This window comes from Petaurus breviceps, unplaced genomic scaffold (assembly GCF_028583685.1).
Source record: "Petaurus breviceps papuanus isolate PSGF00001 unplaced genomic scaffold, PetGlider_PUasm1.0 90808, whole genome shotgun sequence".
Lineage (NCBI taxonomy): Eukaryota > Metazoa > Chordata > Mammalia > Diprotodontia > Petauridae > Petaurus > Petaurus breviceps.
Genome location: NW_027187349.1, coordinates 2377921 through 2397068, shown reverse-complemented (window position 1 = coordinate 2397068; position 19148 = coordinate 2377921). Strand labels below are relative to the sequence as shown.

Sequence of the window (19148 nt, the reverse complement as noted above, 5' to 3'; positions counted from 1 at the left end):
TAACAAAAACAAGAACAACTTCTCTCTTTAGTCTTCACCGCTTTTGGTCTTGTTTGGAAGCTTCAAATTGAGGAAGGGAACTGAAGATGTCTCTACCGCCAGAAACTGTGGTCATACTGGTGCTTCCTCTGAGAGATCCTAAAAAACTCCCATTATAAGGGGAAAACCCCATTCTCTAGTTTTGGTACCATGGTAGCTTCCTCTCTTCTTCCCAAGCCAAGAAGAAATACAATTTTCAGTTTCTTCAGCAACTTAGATCCCCTTACAGGTGTCCAGCCAAAGTTTTACCAGAGAGTGGCTATATTCAAATAAGAAGAACTGGGCACGTAAAGCAGGAGACACAAAGGTTGAAAAGAAAAGACTGAAGATGAGAGAGAAAGATGGAATAATTGAGGGTGCCTTGCCCATGGGAGAATTAAGATGGAGTCAAGAGCCCAGATAGAGGGGATGGCCTTAGCAAAGAGAGCCTGGAGACTGGAAGAAATGTGGATGAAATAGTAGAGCTCTGAGGTGTAAGGAAAAAGAGAGACCTTGTTGCAAATAGCCTCTATTTCCTTAGGACTGCTGGGAGGAAGGAGAAAAGGAATTCTGCAGGAGGTGTGAGGAGAGAAAAGGCTTGAAATAGACACTTTGGGGAGCCAATCAGAGAAAAACGAAAGAACTGGCTGGCAGCAGTGAGGTCCCACATACATTTGGAATGAACTTATTCCCACTTTGCAGTAGGAATGGAGAAAAAAAGACAAGTCAGAGTCACACAGGGTTGTGGTTTGAGCAGGCGAACGATGGGGACAGGAAACAGAAGGGAAGAGGACATAGCATACTTGAACTGGCCAGTCATAAGGTGAAGATTTAGAAAGGAGGGAAGTGAAACCAGAGCTTGGAATGACTGAGACTGAAAAAAGAACGAGACAAGACTCAAGGCTTAGGAGAGGAGGAGGGATAGGTTTAGAGGGCATGGGGCAGAGGGAGAGACGGAAAGGGAAATTGCAGAGTTCCAGGATCATGAAAGTAACATAGAAATTGGGTGACAGGGAGACCTAAAATCAATAGGATGGACCAACCCTGTGGGTAGGCTAAGGTATAAGTCCTACAAGGAAGAAAGGAAAGAAACTGATATTTATTCAGCACCTACTATGTGCTAAGCATTTTATAATGATTTGATTTTCATTTGATACTCAAAAAAAAAGTCTGGGAGGTAGGTGCTATTATTATTCCCATTTCATAGTTGGGGAAACTGAGGCAAACAGAGGTGAAGTGACTGGCCCAGGGTCATATTGTTAGTAAGTGTCTAAGGCTGGATTTGAACTTAAGTCTTCCTGACTCCAGGCCTTGCATTCTGTCTACTTCTCCACCTAGCTTCCTTTACAGAGAACTCCTCATGGGAGTTATGGTGGTTGATGAATTGGGAGGATGTGGTGTTTGAGGGGACATCAACATGTATTTGAACTTCCCAAATACAAGTAACTGAGAGTGAAGAAGAAAATTGTGATTCAGATACTAAAAGCTCCTTGAGAAAGGGGGAGGAATGACCTGGAGGCAGGCAGATCATTGTTACAAGAAACTATACCAGATGAAACATATGGATGTGGTAGAGATGATGGAGTGGGCCCCAAAGGACAATAGGTTGCCTTGTGATGGTAGCAAAGGGATGATCTGGAAGTGACAGTGAAGAGTAAAGAGGAGGCCAGTTCCTCCTTTGATGCACTTTGTTGGGGGACATGAGAGAAGGAGCATCTAATTCCTGAAAATATGGCCAGGGATTCAGAGACAGCCAGGTTACCATTAGCATCAGGAGATGGAAATGGCATGAGGGAAGTGGATATAGGATAAAGGGGACCTCACTAATAACAGAATAGGAGCTTCTGGGATGTACAAGAGTGGGGCAGTCAAAGGAAGAAGTGAATAGAGAAGGGGCAGGACTAAGGTGCCCAGGGATGAGAATGCAGGGAGAGAGGGAGAAGAGATTTCCACCCCCAAATAATGCCGATTAAGAACCACAAGAGGGGGCGGCCAGGTAGCACAGCGAGTAAGAGCACCGGCTCCAGTGTCGGGATGACCTAGGATCAAATCCGGGCTCAGACACTTAGCACCCACCCAGAAACACCTGGCCGTGTAACCTTGAGCAAGTTACTTAACCCCGATTGCTTTAAAAAAAAAAAAAAAAAGAACCGCAAGAATCAGAAACTGGTAGTTTGTGCTCCATAGGATTAGGGAAGAGACAGTTAATTGGGTGTTTCACCCTTCAGGGTCCTATATCATGAGTATAGACAGTTCTGTAACCTTCCACAACTGATCTCTCCAAATATAGCATAGCTGGACATGCAAATGAAAGCCGTAGGTGGTGGGTGATTCTGAGTAAGTAAATAATTAGTGGTCAAGTCCCCTAAACCAGCCTGTGCTTATACCTGGAACCAACCCTGTAACATCACCTTTAGATGGCAATGTATGAGGCCGAAGCAGAAGATAGCCTGGATGTAGAACAAGCAATCAAAGCATCTCTTGAGTCTCTGGAAGCACAGACTTCCACCGCCTTTGGGACCCTGCAGGTCAGGATCTGACACAGATGTGGATCCCCTTCAATAAAGGTCGCCTGCTGTTTCTAGTTCTTTAAAGCCCACAGTCTCTTAAGAAAAGTCTGTAAGCTCATGCAAGTTATTGATTGGAACGTAGAAGGGTACAGGACAAAGGAACCCATAGAAACCAGAAACCTCTCCCCAGAGACATCAACTTATTAATATCTAATAAACATATCTCAGTTTAATCAAATATAAACTTCCCTGAAATCAAAAGATCTTCCAATCTGACTCCTTGCTACATTTCCAGTCTTACACATCAGTCCCCACTATGGTCCAGCCATGCGGGACTACTTGCTGCTCCACACACATGACAAAGGTCCATCAACTGTCTAGATCCATGACTTTGTTCCAGAAATCTCCTGTGCCTTGAATACTGACCCTCCTCAATTCCACCTCTTGGAAGCTCTGTTTTCTATCCACATTCAGATTCAGCATAAGCTTCAACATGAGGTCTTTCCTGCTAGCACCCTCCCTCCCTGAATTACCTTGCGCATATTCTGTATTCATTTTGCATAAACTTACCCATGTCAACCATGTTGTCTTACCCTTTAGAATGTCACTTCCTTCAGGCAGGGACTATTAACTTGTCTTTGCATCCCCAGGATTTAGCACATATTAGATACTTAATAAGTGTAGTTTATTGATTGATTGATGAGCCTTTTCATGTTTTTAATAGTTTTGAATTCTTGCTAGCCTATGTGTATAATACTATACATGATACTAATTATAATGGATGATTTTTCCAGTGACCACCAGAATCCCTTTTATCCTTTCCCTTCTGCAGAACAAATGATTCCTATTTCTACTCTAATTTCTTTTTCTTCCCCAGAGGTATCTCCATAAAACCCAGAGTCTTTCAAAATGTTTTGACACTTAAAAAAAAAATTTCACAATAATTCCTCCTCCTAAAAGATCTTTCCCTTGTAACAAAATGTATAAGTATATATGTTAATTAAATATATATAAAAATATGATATATTTATCTATAAAGTATATATAAAATACAAAGTATATATAAATTAATTGACCATATATAAAAATATATGTTAAGCATATATGGAAATATAAAGTATATATAAGTTAATTATGTATATGTGAAATATAAAGTATATATAAGTTAATTAAGTATATATAAAAATATAAAGTATATATGTTAAGCATATATAGAAATATAAAGTATATATAAGTATAAACAAAAACATTAAGTATATATAAGTTAACCACATATAAAAGTATAAAATATTTAAGTTAATTAAGCACATATAAAAATATAAATTATATATAAATTAATCAAGCATACATAAAAATATAAAGCATATATAAGTTTAATTATAATAAGTTAAATTAACACATTAGCCATGTTTGATGGCATACAGCATATTTCCCACCTGTAGTCCACCACCTCTCTTCCAAGGGGAGGAAGATATGTTATAATACCAGTCTGCTAGAATCAAGATAATTCATTACATTGACCTGAATCATCTGATGTCTTTTAGTGTTGTTTTCCTTTATGTTACTGTGGCCACTTATTATATTTTTTCTTGGCTCCACTTATTTTATTCTGCATCATTTCATACAAGTTTTCCCAAGTTTCTCTGAATTCTTCATACTTTTATCACTTTTTTTTTTTTTTTTGCTTTTTGGAGGGCAATTGGGGTTGTGACTTTACCAAGGTCACACAGTATATCATGTGTCTGAGGTCGCATTTGAACTCAGATCCTCCTGACTCCAGGGCTGGTGTTCTATTCACTGCACCACCTAGACACCCACACTTTTGTCACTTCTTACCAGCAATACTATTCTATTCCCTTTATATGTCACAATTTGTTCAGTTCACTTCCCAGTCACTGAGCACCCAACTTAGCTGTTAAACAGACTCTTCATCTCACCACATCTTAATCCTGCTAGTTTTAGTTCATCTTCCTCTTATTAGTAGGAGTTCCTATAACTTCCTCCACTTCCTAACATCGTGACATTGGCTGGGAAACAAACTCAGTTCAGATATTTGGGAGGCAGCTGTCTTAACCACTAAACCACAGTGGGCCCTCAGCATCATCGGACAGATTTCATGTGGGTGGATGTTAATAATGTGTTTAGCCAAAATGGTGGCCAGGTTTGCCTGGAAGATAGAGCAGAGCATGTTGCTAATTTGAAGGATTTTTCTTTCTCGGTTCAGATAGTCACAGGGGAATTCCTATCATCTCCAAAGGGATACAAGGGCCCTATGTCCAAGGGCTTTGGGAAAGAGAGAGACAGAGACAGAGAGAAACAGAGAGACAGAGACAGAGACAGAGAGCGACAGAGAGGCAGAGAGAGAGACAGAGACAGAGAGAGAGGCAGAGAGACAGAGAGAGATAGAGAGACAAAGACAGAGAGACAGAGACAGAGAGACAGACAGAGAGAGAGGCAGAGAGAAACAGAGGCAGACAGAAAGAGACAGAGACAGAGAGACACAGAGAGAGACAGAGATAGAGAGACAGACAGAGAGGCAGAGAGACAGAGAGAGAGAGACAGAGAGACAGAGAGGGAGAGAGAGAGACAGAGAAAGAGAAAGAGAGACAGAGACAGAGAGAGAGGCAGAGAGACAGAGACAGAGAGAGGCAGAGAGAGAGAATGAATCATTATCAAATGATAGTATTCATCTAAAAATAAATGCAAAATATTCTGCTGTGATTAATATTCTATTAATATTATTGTTACTGCCTTTATGGCAAGAGTGTTTGCAACTGCAGGTTCTCTGGCAACTAACAACACATTTCTATGATATGTTATTAAAAGTGTCAAATCATAGTCAACCATCTACTCAAAGCATATTCAGGGCTTCTTCAGCATTTAAGGTTTAAGGGGTAGCTTTCTGGACCAAGCAAAGCTAAAAGCCTGGCAAAGATGAAACACGGGCAGTTAGTGATAGGAAAACAGTAGACATCAAAGAAGGGATGATTTGGGGGTGGCTAGGTGGCACAGTGAATAGGGCACCGGCCCTAGAGTCAGGAGGACTTGAGTTCAAGTCTGGCCTCAGAGACTTGACACTTACTAGCTGTGTGACTTTGGGCAAATCACAACCCCAATTGTCCTACTTTCCCTACTCCAAAGAGATGGAGGAGGAGGAGGAGGAGGAGAAAAGGAGGAGGAGGAGAGGAGGAGGAGGAGGTGGAGGAGGAGAAGAAGAAATGATTTGGTGGACCCAAAAGTAAATACATACATAACATGAAGAAGAAATGACAGAAGTCAGGTTATCGATGAGCATTTATTAAGTACCCACTGTATGCCAAGCACTGTGGGGGACACCATAATGATGAAGTAGAAAAAGTATAGGATTCAGAGTCAGAGAACCTGCGTTCAAGTTTTTTCTATCTCTTTTTGTATCTCTGTTGCTTTGCATAATGCCTGACACATAGTCGGTGCTTAATAAATGTTTACTGACATTTATTTATTGATTAATTGGTTGATTTGTACTAACAATTCCTAGTTGTGTGACTAAAATAACAATCATTTAACTTGTAAGAGCCTCAGTTTCCTTATCTGTAGAACAAGGAGGATAACACTTAGAAAGTACTTAAATGCTTTTAACAGCTCACAGGGTTGTTGTGAGGAAAAGTACATTGCATACATACACTGAAGTTTAAATGCCAGGTATTATTCCCTGCCTATAGGGAAGGGGGAACAGGTGCAGAGGGCTCTCTGAAAGCAGACTGTTTTGTTTTTGTTTTTGTATTATACCCAGCACCCAGTGAAGTATCTTGCACACAAGAGATGTTTCATAAATGTATGTTAAATTTATTTTTTACTTTGAAGATCAAATTGGATGGAAAGGAGGGCACTGAGGGGCAAGAGATTGAGGACTAGGAATAAATTAGCCCAACTGATGGGATTAGAAAGTCTCAGGACCCAGAAGGAAGGAGAGGAAGTAGGGAGAACATAGACTACTGGATGTGAGATATTAAGCTTCTGAAATATCTTCCAGAATTGTTTTGTTGTTTTTCATTTCCATAGACAGGATGTGAAACATCTGGATGAAAAAGAAATTAAACCTGTTGCAGGATATCCAGATGTTTTTGCCTCATGTAAACCAAAAAAAAAAAAGCGATATCTACCCATATTTTCTTCATTTCATCAGAAATTTAGTTAAAACTTAGTCAAGTTTGGGTTGATTCTTTCAGTTGCTGCTGCCATTTAAGAGGTGGTTAGTAATCAACGTTGCTAGAATAAGCATGTGCTAAGTAATTTAGCACACGGAACTGGAACCAAGACATGTCCCTCACGCACTGTCAGATCAGGGACTGAATCTCTCTCATTGACAACAATCATGGGCCTCTTTCCTCTCTGCAAACCTCTGAAACCTTCAGGAGAGAGATAGGATGTCAATACTACTGTTAATATCATCTTTGTAATGAGCTGGAACTATGAAAGAGCACTTTTATTTCATGTCACTTTCTTCCCTGAGAATTGTTTATGTGTTTGTTGTGAAAGAAAAACAGAAATCACACAGAGTAGGCTGCTACACCCCCATACCACAAAAGCTGTCCTTCACAAAAATGTGAGGCATTTCTCTAGTGCCTACAAATGGGGCACTTGCCTTCCTGGGAGGGTTTGGGGTTTTTTTTAATCTCTTAATTTAATTAGGTTTCTTCCCCACCCCACTTGCTTGTTTTTTTGTTTTGCTTTTATTTTTCTTCAAGTTTTTATTCATTCTTCATTTTACCTTTCAACCACTCTCTGTTGCATTACTGACTCTCAGGTTATTTCTGGATGACTTTAAAGCCTTTTGACTTCTGACCTGCTTGAGTTGGTTTCTACAGGGTATGATGTATATTAAAGGTAGAATATGTTGTATTCAGAGAGGACTGAAGTCCTCTAAGCAGGTCCACACAAATCTCTTGACAGAGTATATAAATTAAAATAAAGAAAAATACATACATTTAAAGACATGAATAATGTGGGGTTTTGCCTATGTACTTATGTATTAAGGGGTCCTTTCTTTCTCAAATATTTACTCGGGGAAGGTAGGGAGAGAGACTAATTTTTAAAATACCTATTACTTGACAAATAGAAATAATGAGCTAATTTTAAATTGAGAGTAGGAAGAGACATTTTAAAGTACCTGATTGTGCACATAAGCCACAAAAAAATCGTCTGATTTGTTCCTCATAACAACCCTGGGAGGCAGGTGCTATTATCTCCATTTTACAGATGAGGAAACAACGTGAGAGAGGTTAAATAACCTGGACTCAGTCAAAAGGCCATATCTGAGGACCTAGAAGGCCACACGTGGCCTCAACGTCACAGGTCACACTCCTGATTATTCTAGTCCATTCCAGGAGTGTGTGAAAACTTTACGAGGTGCCTGAAGATGCTCTGACAGCAACACAGGCCGCACAGTGTTGAGTCAACTCTACAGAGTTTCACAATGAACGATGGCAGGGTGAGGCAAGAAGTCAGCCACTTCTAATAAGCCATGTGCTTTCACTGAGTATCATATGAAGACCTCTCATGGGGAAAGGCCCCAACACTTGATCTTTCACGTATACCAACAAGCTAAATTTTTCCCACTTTGCTTAACTTTGTCATCCTACTCAATCCAATCCAACATTTTTTCCATGCCTGTTTTGTGTCCCTGTTCTCTGAGTCCTTCACTGGTGCCCCATCATGGGCTAAGGGTGACCCTTGTTTCCCAAAGGCTCTGCCTGGGAAGCAAAACTCTTGTAGACCCTGCCAAGCTGGAGGTGCTCTGAATAAGGACTGAAAATCTGTCATCTGAGACCCAGCCTGGTTCACAGAGATGGCAAAAGATGAACAGAAATAGTGGACAGAGAAATAGCAAAGTACAGACTGCTGGCCTTGGAGTCAGCAAAGCCCGAATTCAAATTCTACATCAGACACATTGAAACCTCAGTCGCATAACCTCTCAGAGACTCAGTTCTGATCTGCCCAATACTCAAGGCTAACCATGTCACCTTCCTATTTGAGAGAGTCCATTAGCTCCCTATTACCTATGTAGGGGTGGGGAACCTGCGGCCTGGAGGCCACACATCAACCCACACGTGGCCTCTAGGCCACAACTTCCCCACTCCTGACCTACAGGATGAAAAGAAAATCTGTTTCGATTCTAAACCCTATTATAACCTGGCCCCTTCCTATATTTCTAAGTTTCTTATACTTTACTTCTCTCCACATATTCTTCTTTTTTTTAAGTAACATTTTATTTTCCTCCCAGTTACATATAAAGACCATTTTAAACATTCATTAAAAAGAAATTTTTGAGTCCCAAATTCTCTCTCCCTCCCTCAGCTCTCCCACTCCCTCTGAGGCAGTAAGTCATTAGATGTAGGTTATACGTGTTCAATCACCATCCAAAACACTCTGTCTCCTGACTCTGGATATTTTCACTGGCTGTCCACCCATGCCTGGTACTCTCTGCCTCTTCATGTCCTTCTGACTGCCCTGGCTTCCTTCAAGTTTCAGCTAAAAGACCCACCTTGTGCAAAAGGCCTTTCCCTGCCTGCTTCATCTGAGACTAGCTCCCAAGTGCTCCGTTTGTACTTGGCTGTTTGAATGTTATTTCCCTCATTAGACTGTGGGGGGCTGGTTTTGGTTTTGGTTTTCTTTTTTGTATTGGGATTTTGTTTATTTTGCCATTCTCTGTATCCACTGCACTTAGCAGGTGTGCATATATTTGTTTGTTTGTTGTCTCCCTCCCCTATTAGACTGGGAGCTTCTGGAAGGCAGGGATCATTTTTTTTTTTTGCCTCCCAATGCTTAGTCTAGCATCTGGCACTTAATAAATGCTTATTAACTGACTTACACTATCTGGTCCATAGTAGGTGCTTAATAAATATTTATTGACTGACTGATTAGCACATTTACCCAGCATATAGTAAGTGTTTTAACAAAAGATTGTTGACTTGATTTTTGTCCTCAGTAAAATGAGAGATTTAAGGGCAGCTAGGTGTTGAGATTGATAGAGTGCCAGGCCAGGAATTAGGAAGGCCTGAATTCAAATCCAACTTCAGACACTTACAAGCCATGTGACCTTGAGCAAATTGAACCCTATTCGCTTCAATTTCCTCATCTGGAGAAGGAAATTGCAAACCACTCCAGTATCTCTGTCAGGAAAACCCCAAGTAGGGGCGGCTAGGTGGTACAGTGAATAGAGCACCGGCCCTGGTCAGATGCTTAACCTTATTAGCTGGGTGACCTTGGGCAAATCACTTAACCCCAACTGCCCTACCCTACACCCTCCAAAAAAGAAAAAAAAGAAAACCCCAAGTGGGGTCACCAAGAGTCGGACAGAACTGAACAACAAAACATAGGGTTCGAACTATCCTTTCAGATTCCCTTCAGATCTAAATCTAAAAGACAGCAAGGAGATGTGGGAGATGTGTTATTTACCGTGGGTGTGATGCGCCCAATCTCCTTCCCCTTAGCCACAAAAATACACTTGGAGAGAATGTGATTTGCAGAGTACTTTCCTCTCCATCACCCTTTGAAGTAGGTCATGCAAGGAGTGCTTCCGTTGGACAGATGAGGAAACTGAGAAATTAAGCCAGGAGGTGCCAGGGCCTAGAACCATTTACAGGGATTGCCACCTGCATCTGAGAAAAGAGGTGAAAGTCTGGGCCTTATTCTATCACTGAAAGACCATAGGGTCAGTACATAGGGTCATAGACACCCTGAGGTGGAAGGGACTGTAGCGATCCCTAGTCCAATACCATCATTTTAGAATGAAGAAACCGAGGCCCAGAGACTCAAAATAACTTGTCCAATGTTACACATGTAGTCAGAGGCTGAACTGGGATCAGGCCCCAGGTTATCTAATTCTAAACCGCTGTGTTTTTTATACTATACCATGTTACTACTTCTCTTGAGATTGAGTTCATGTAGAATTTGTGGAGTCATCCATTATTTTATAGTTCATACATTATTTTACACACTTTTATTTCAATCTTGAAAAGGGTAGCAACAAAGAGAAAAAGAATTGACTGGGAAGAGACATAATAACTACCGTTTCTCTAATAACCACTATATGCCAGGCACTGTGCTAAACACTTTACAAATTTATTTATTTTAACCCTGGAAGGTAGGGTCTGTTATTATGCCCATTTTATAGAGGAGGAAGTTGAGACAAAGAGAAGTAAAGTGACTTGCCCAGGGTCATGCAGCTGGGACCTTATGTTCCAGAAGGGTTATATAACTGGACGTTTCTTTATTTTTTTCCTTCGTATAAACAAAAAACATGGCATCTTGTCAGGTCCAAGTCTCTGCTTTGTTTTCCTGAGGTCTATTGAGTTTTTATAAAATGGGAACAATCATGTTCTGGGCCAAGCATGTCATTTGTACAGCTTCCCACAGGCCCACCAAAGTAACATTTCACAGCCCAGCTCAGCCCTCCCCTTGAGAAGGCAGATGGGTAAAAAGTCCCCCAAGAAGAAACTTATATAAGTTAGTATGGGGGGGGGCGGTTAGAGAGGGGACAGGGAGGAAAGGGACAAACACAGAATCAACCACAGAGTGTCATGAAATTTTTTAAAAATCAGTTTAAAAGTGTAAAAAAAAAAATAACTGACAGGGCTATCTTTGGAGCCAGGGTAAAAAAAGACATGCCCAGAGGTTCCTTTATTGCTTCTGACGGCCCACAGGCAGCATGGGGGAGATGTGTTATTTACAGTGGGTGTCATGTGCCAAATCTCATTCCCTCTTAGAAACAAAAATGTGCTTGGAGAGACAGGCACTGTGGAAAAATTTGAGTCACTGCCCCAGGCAGCCACTTGAAAAATAAGACTATGGGAAGGGACATGGGAATTAGGTTTCCCTCCAAAGAACAGTCCCTGATAACACTCAGTGAGTGGTCTCTTTAGGGAAGAGGAATTTATGAAATGTGGTGAACCATAAGAAATATGGCCCCACTTAACCAGCAGCAGTAGCCAAAGGCAAAGCCGAGCTTTTGTGATCCCCTCTTCAGTCGGGCCGAAGGTTCAGAGGGATCAAACCTAGAGTGCCCAGGCCCTTTTATGCTTTTTATTTTCTTATGAGAAAAAAGGAAAACTTGGGTGAGGGTGGAAGGAAGGAGAGGAAGTGTGGTCTGGGCCCAAGATTTCATCAATGTAAGGAACTTCTGATGTAGAAACACCTTCTGCCAATGAAGATCAGTAGCTACTCGGCAACTAGAAGTCTTAATAAGTTTCTTCTCATGTGGAGTTGAATCTGCCTCTCTGTAGTTGCCAGCCAGGTCCTCTGTTTCTGTTCTCTGGGGCCAAATAGGACATGTCTAATCCTTGTTCCGGGAGCTAGGAAGCCAAGTCAAATTTTCAGTGTGAACATTTACAGCTCAGAAACTGGCAAACACTGCAAATCAAGGCTTGATTTGTTCTTTTGTTGATTTTCTTAATGGATAGAGTGCTGAGCTTGGAGTCAGGGAGACAAGTTCAAATCTGTTCTCAGACATTTACTAGCTGTGTGACCTTGGGCAAGTCACTTAACCCTGTTTGCCTCAATCCACTAGAGAAGGGAATGGCAAATGACTCCAGTATCTTAGCCAAGAAAATCAGGGGTCATAAAGAGTTGGACACAACTGAATGAATGAATGAATGACCTCAATCCCTCTTTCACATGACAGTCTCAAATACCAAAAGAAAATTATTATGCTGCCCTTCAGTGTCTCTTCCTTAGGTTAAACATTCCCACTTTCTTCTAAGTGACCCTTTTATTCCATAATTTCCACTCCCCTCATCATCTTCTGTACTCCCATCAGTTTTTCAGTATCTGTCATAAAATAAAGCACCAAGAACTAAAAAAAAAAAAAAAGATACTCCTGAGAGTAGAGTGTGAGTCTCCCCTCCCCTGGTCCTGGACCCTAACTGGGTGAGCTGGAGCTAACTCTTATGGCTCTGGACTCACTGTAAAATTTTCGGTGTGAGTATTTACAGCTCAGAAATTGGCAAACATCACAAATCAAGGCTTGATTTGTTCTTTCATTGATTGTCTAGACTTTAAAAAGTGATGGGGAAAACACCAATAATGTGGATGAAATTTTAAAATGTGTCATGCTCTTCAGAGAGACAGTTGGTAAACATTACCAGCACTCTGGTGAATGAAGCCTAATGTTGTATTAGCATTTTTGGCTTCCAGGTTACATTGTTGAGCTTACAATCCACCCAAAACCTTTTCCCTCACCATGAAGGGTTTACCTTCTCACCACTATGAGACATCAGAGTAAATCTGGAAGGAGAGGGTTATATCAGTAAAAGTTCTTGTATCATATGTCATATATATATATATATGTATATATATATATATATATATATATATATATATATATATATATATATACACATATAAGATCTTTGGATCACCATGGCATTAGACTTATTCAACTTGGCTGCTGTAGAAAGGAGAAGCTGTATAGAAGTCAGTTTAGCCTTAGGAGAACTTCCTACCAGGGGAAGAAAAAAAAAAAACCTCAAACTTCCTAACGATTAGAGTTGTACCAAAATGGAATGGGATACCTGGAGGGGTAGAGGATTCCCCCTCCCCAGAAGTCTTTAAGCATGGACTGCATGATTTATTGGGTGTTTTATAATGGTGGTTCCTTTCATGTATCAACCAGACTGAACTGGCCTCTAACCTGTGGATGGCCAGAGCTGAACAGAGCAGGTTATAGACAGGAGTCAGGAATCAAACAGGAGTTTCATTTCAAAGTGAGGTAAATGGTTTGCAAGTGAGGAGGGGATCTAGATACAAGTGCCAGAGCCCCACCCCTAGTGTGGAGACCCAAGGCAGTGTGAGGAGATCTCAATACTTTTACCAATGTCTAAACAGTGAGCTGTAGCCCTAACAATGAACAGTGCTTCATGAAGAGAATGTGGGTACTTGTCCGAGCTCAGAGGACATCTGGTGCTGGTCAAAGCAATAAACAATAATGTAATTTTGTTCCAGTAATTATGTGATATGTTTCAGTAAAAATAATTTTGTGATTTTGTCAGAGGGTGCAATCATCCAGCAAGTGAGCACAAAGGATTGTTGTTATGCTAAGCTCAGGGTGCAGCTTGATTGCTGGGTCTTAGCTCTGGAAAACAAGGTGTCTCCTACTATCTTGACACATGCATGGGCTGGACTATATGATCAATGAAATGTCTTTTTGCTTTTTGGAGAGGGAAGGCACGGCAATTGGGGTTAAGTGACTTGCCCGAAGTCACAAGGCTAGTAAGTGTGAAGTGTCTGAGGCTGGATTTGAACTCAGGTCCTCCTGATTCCAGGGTTGGTGCTCTACTCACTGTACCACCTAACTGCCCCCAATGAAATCTCTTGACTCTGAAATCTTGTGATTCTGTGATGCTGTGATCACAGGTAGCCATGAGCCTCCTAATTATCAGTGAGACCAGGGATTCTCTTTTAATTCAGTCACTGAATTCATCAGATGCAGGCAGTTGGCAAACTGATTCAGCACCCTTTGGAGCAAAGATGATTACAGACATTTGTAATCTTTACAATTGCAAACATCTGTAATACTTCTCTTCCTGAGTATCAACCACTGAGCTGGCAGGCTGAAGCATGTCCTAACTGCATCATACTGGTCTAAGCAATCAATAAGGGATTTTCCTTTCCTGCCTTCCTGTAGAACTGCAGGTTGTTTTTTTTTTTTTTAACCATCAGGAACTTTAATCATAAAAAGAGAGAAAATACACTTCAATAAAAGTGCAAATGGAAAAGAAGAAATTGCAGCAAATAGCTGTGAAATTGATATTATTAGAGAATAATACAGACAGTAACTTACATTTAGATGATGCTTTAAGGTTTTCAAAGCTCTTTACATACATTTTTTCTTTTGAATATTACCGATAGCTATATTCTAACAAAGCAGAGATTTAAAGGAAATTGATAATTATTTATAAAAATATGAATCAACAAAACTGATGCATAGTATGTATCAGAAATTTTAAGTGAGGTGATTAAAAACCTTTATTTTTAATATATGTGCTGCTACAGTGAGCATGACATTTATTTTTGAGGGGCAAAAAAACGAGAAAGAGAATGGAGTCTGGTTTTGGAAGTCTCAATCCTTATAACTGCAGAAAATTGGACTTAGTTTTAGGGGAAGATCCTTAAGAAATTTCATTTCTTTCATAGAATTTAAGCAAAATGAGACCTTTGAGATAATAGAATGATGAGATCATAGATCTGGAACTGTAAGGGAGGCTATCTAATCCAACCCTTTCCTTTTACATAAAAAGGAAACTGAGTCCAAAAGTTGAACTTGCTCAGAATAAGCAACTACATTTTCATCATCCTAAATCAGAACCTCATCACGTCTTTCCTGGCTTATTATAATAGCCTCATAATTGATAACCTTGCCTCAAGTCTCTCCCTTCTCCAGGCTATACTTCATGAGCTGCCTGAGTGATATCCTTAAAGGTCTGAACATGTCACTCCTCTGTCGAATAGACTCTAGGGTACCTCTAGGATAGTGACTCAGGAACCTCACAGGACCTCCAGGATCAGAAATGAACTCCCCTGTTTGACATTTAAAGCCTTGAACAACTTGACTCCACCTGGCATTACCAGACTTATTATGATTCATGACTTCCCTGCAGGCATTTGATATTCCAGAAAACCAAGACCTATTTGTTCTTCTTCATACATGGAATCCCATCTCCATGCCTTTGCGCAGACTGGACCCAAACCAGGAATGACCCTCCCTTTTCAACTCAAGGCGATTCAGTTGTGTGGCTGTGTGAGTGGAGAGAAGGGAACCTATACATAAGATGTTGACAACAGATTGCATATGTGGAATGAGTGAGAGTGAGGAGCTAAGATGATGCCATAGTTTTAAGCCTGTATGACCGAGAGGACGGTGGCATCCTTGATAGTAATAAGGAAGTCTGGAGTGGAAGGGTGGAAGGGTACAGGATTGGGAAAAGATAATGACTTCCATTTTGGACATGTTGAGTTTCAGATGTCTATGGGACATCCAACTTAGGATGTCTTAAAGGAAGTTAGTTGGAGATTTAAGACTTAGGCTTCGGCAAATAGATGAAGGCCAGCCTTCTATCTGTTACACCAAACTGCCTCTCACCCACTCCAAGAACTTAATTTTACAGAAAAGGAAACCAAGCCCAGAAAGATGAAGTAATTCACTCAGGGTCACATAGCTAGTAAGTAATAGAGTCAGGACTTAAACTCCCAGTCTAGAATTCCTTCTACGCTACACAGAATGTCCCCTAACAGTATCTAATATGGTGCTTGGCACCCAGGGAACACACATACATACACACACACACAAAAACACCACTGACTGTCATACAGGATAGTGGGTGGTCTGGAGGAGGGTAACACAAACAACAGAATGGTCATTTGAAGGTAAGAAACATGTCACTTAAAATACTCCCTCTTTAGAAAAGGCCAGAGTGTTTACCTATAGTATGGCATCATTTCTAATTCACACATCCCACCTCTGACATTATGGAGAACCTTTACCTGTAGTCTATTTCTCTGTCATCTTTTCCACTCAGAGCAGCTCACAGATTTTGTTTGCTCTCATTGAAAAAAGAAAAGAAAAAAGTACCCCTGTGCCATATAAGGCAAGAGGAAGTTCCAAGCTCTAGGGTGTTTGGCTGGCCTTGTCTATGTGTGACAGCCCCATGATGCTTCTTCCTGTCTCCGTTACATTGTGAATTTCCACCTGCCCCCACTCTCTGCTTATAATGCACAACACATGAGTTTAGAACTCTTCAGTCTCCTCCTTCTTCAGCAGAGGGCTAGTTGTGGCACAGTGTCATGCTGTTTGTCCCATTTTGTACAGTTCATCAGAGGTGAAACAGCTCTGGCTGAAGACCCTCCGAGGGTAAGTACTTTGTTTGGATTACCACTAAGTAATAAATACAAAGCCTTGAGGACCTAATCATGGATAATTGACAGAATACATGTAAGAGAACAGCGGCATGTCAACAGAGATTCTGAGGGCTGAAAATGTGGTCTCTCTTCTTAGGGCTATATGACTGCTGGATTTGTTCTCTTCACCTCTACAAGTAGCTGGATTCCTGAGAAAGGCAAAATCTTGATTATTTAAAAGCTGTTTTGATATCAGTTTGTGTTGACTGATGGATGAAAAATCATTCGGTCTAAAAGTAAACTCGAGTTCGAAAGTAAACAAGAATATTACATTTTGGAATGGCAAAGTTCTCATACTTAAATAATTTAGGAAATAAACGAGTTATAGATTCTCTCCTCAGAGCATCTGGCACTGGCAACAGATACAATTAACTTTAAATAAATCCTCTTTCTCTCAAAATAATTTTAAAAGTCTGTTTTTAGCAGAGCAGCATTGCAGTTGACTTACTGGGCTTTAACTCTCTTGCTTTCTCCTTTACTCCAGGCAGAGCCGAGAGAAGAAAGAAGTCAAGTTCATGAAGGTATTGAGCGGCTGCAATACTGTGAGTACCCCTACTGCTTTTAGAAATTCCTCTTTCTTACGGGTCAGAGCCCAAGCCTGTTCATTGATTTCATGATCTTTTCTTTTCTTTTTCTTACAATCCAAAACACTAAATGCCGATTACACGGAAACTTTAATTGAGTGTCAGAGATTAAAAGTAAATTAAATATGTGGTCTTGGACTAGAATTTTTATTCACTTGAGCCTGGTTTAGGATGGATATGTAGGCATGTAAACGTGAAGCAATGTGGCATGAAAAGAGCCCTGATTTTGGAGTTTTGAGGACCCAGGTTCAAATCCCAGATCTACCATTTACTAATTATATGATCTCGGGCATCATTTAGTCTGTCTGAACCTCAGTTTCTTTTTTTTTTTGGAGGGGGGAAGGTAGGGCAATTGGGGTTAAGTGACTTGCCCAAGGTAGTTTCTTTCTCTATGAAATGAGAGGGTTAGACTAGATGATCTCTAAAGCCCTGCCCAACTCTAAAGCTAGGATCTAATAATAATCTAGCAACTTAAATTTCCAGTTAAACTGGAATCTGCTACATACTGTTCCCTAGAGTTTAAGATTAATCCTAGAGAAGCAGAGAGATGATGTACTTAACATACAGAACAAGACATATTTTGGGACATAGTCAATATGGGAATTTGTTTTGCTTTACTATGCATATTTGTTATGAGGATTTGTTGTTGTTCTTTTTCCTCCCCAGGGGAGAGAAAAGGAGAGAAAATAAGTGTTTGCTAATTTAAATTTTTTAATTCAAGAAAAGATTAATTTTAGACTCTAGGAATTGATTTAACATTCTTAATCTCTTTTTAAGTAAAATATCCTCAGTGTCATGTGCAGAGTTAATTTAGGGAGAGGACTGCCTTAATAACTGATTTCTAACCGAGATAAATCTTTCTAGGGTGATGTCAAAGAACACCACTTGCTGCCACAATGTGATAGTGAAGATGGGATTGGCCACCTGATTGGTGAGTTTCAAAAATAAACCCATATCTTATATAAATGGTTAGAGTCAGTGTTCTTGGTTCGCAAAACCACAACGGCTTCGTTACTAGGAATTTTTGTTTGATAAGTGTTCTGTTAACCACTACAGAACATTAACACTTAGATGGCCAGCAGCCTGATGGCTCAGGGACCAATGGCTCAGAAAGAAGAGGCACTGTGCTCTGTCTAGAATAACCACTTTCTCCCAAGGGCTTTGAATCAGTTTAATGGCTACCTTATACACTTTTAATGACTTCAGGGCCAAGGGAACAATGTGCATGTAAATACTATAAATATAATGTATTTTCCAACTTTCTCATTTTCCCCTTCCTCTTTTAGTGTCTTGGACCTTACGTCTTTTAGTAGCTTTTGCTTATAAGTTAGAACCTTAGCTGGTTGTACCAACCATTGGAGAATGTACCAACATTCTCCAACTCAAATTTTTTTAAAGCTTCCTCAGTATATTTGACCCAAATGCAGGCTTAGCAGCTCTCCTGAGCTTTAATAGGCATTGTATATGGGAATTAGTCTACGTGTGTGTGTGTGTGTGTGTGTGTGTGTAGACCAGTCAATATTATATATTAGGTAAGAGGCAGATAATGCATAGACATAATAGAAAGCTGGTTTCAGATCTGGGAAGAGATTTGGTCCAAATTGACACATACTCACTATGTAGCCCTGGGCTTAATCACTCAACCCCTCAGTGATCTGGGCAACTCTAAGACAGTGAGTTATAAAGAAGGTGTCAACCTGTGTTGATAAAGGAAATTTCTTTACCAGGGAGCACTATATACCATTGGAATATCCCTATTTGGGAACTGGAACATGAAGTTTCTGGGATAGAGAATTTGTCAAACAAAATGTCCATTTCTGGCTTTTGGAGAAAAGAATAAACTTTGTGGCTAAGAGTTAACACTGAAAATTCCGAAGTGCAGGGTTTGGGTACAAGCATTTCCCTCATTTAGTAGTAAGAACAAGACACAGCCCAAGTTGGCTGGGAAAGAAAGCACCAGCAGAGACTGCCCCCTCGCGGTCAGCTTATGCTATGATGGTTCCAAAGAATTACAGTTCATGCTATCTTTATCTTTATGAAACTGAGCAAGTAACTTCCTCTCAGAGAGTTTCATTTTCTTCATCTGTATAATAGGGAAATAAGA

The 19148-nt window shown here is 40.4% G+C and overlaps 1 protein-coding gene across 4 annotated transcripts in view; it reads left to right on the top strand.

The window, feature by feature from the left end:
- Window positions 1-19148, top strand: part of TAGAP (T cell activation RhoGTPase activating protein) — an 82499-nt gene that overhangs the window by 55430 nt on the left and 7921 nt on the right. For 3 of the 4 annotated variants that reach the window (XM_069070345.1, XM_069070346.1, XM_069070348.1), the window contains 2 exons: window positions 16945-17002; window positions 17909-17975. In XM_069070345.1, the coding sequence (XP_068926446.1) occupies window positions 16945-17002; window positions 17909-17975 (125 nt within the window). Of the gene's footprint in view, window positions 1-16215; window positions 16414-16944; window positions 17003-17908; window positions 17976-19148 lie in introns of those variants that run through there. The other variant, XM_069070347.1, reaches the window with a different exon arrangement.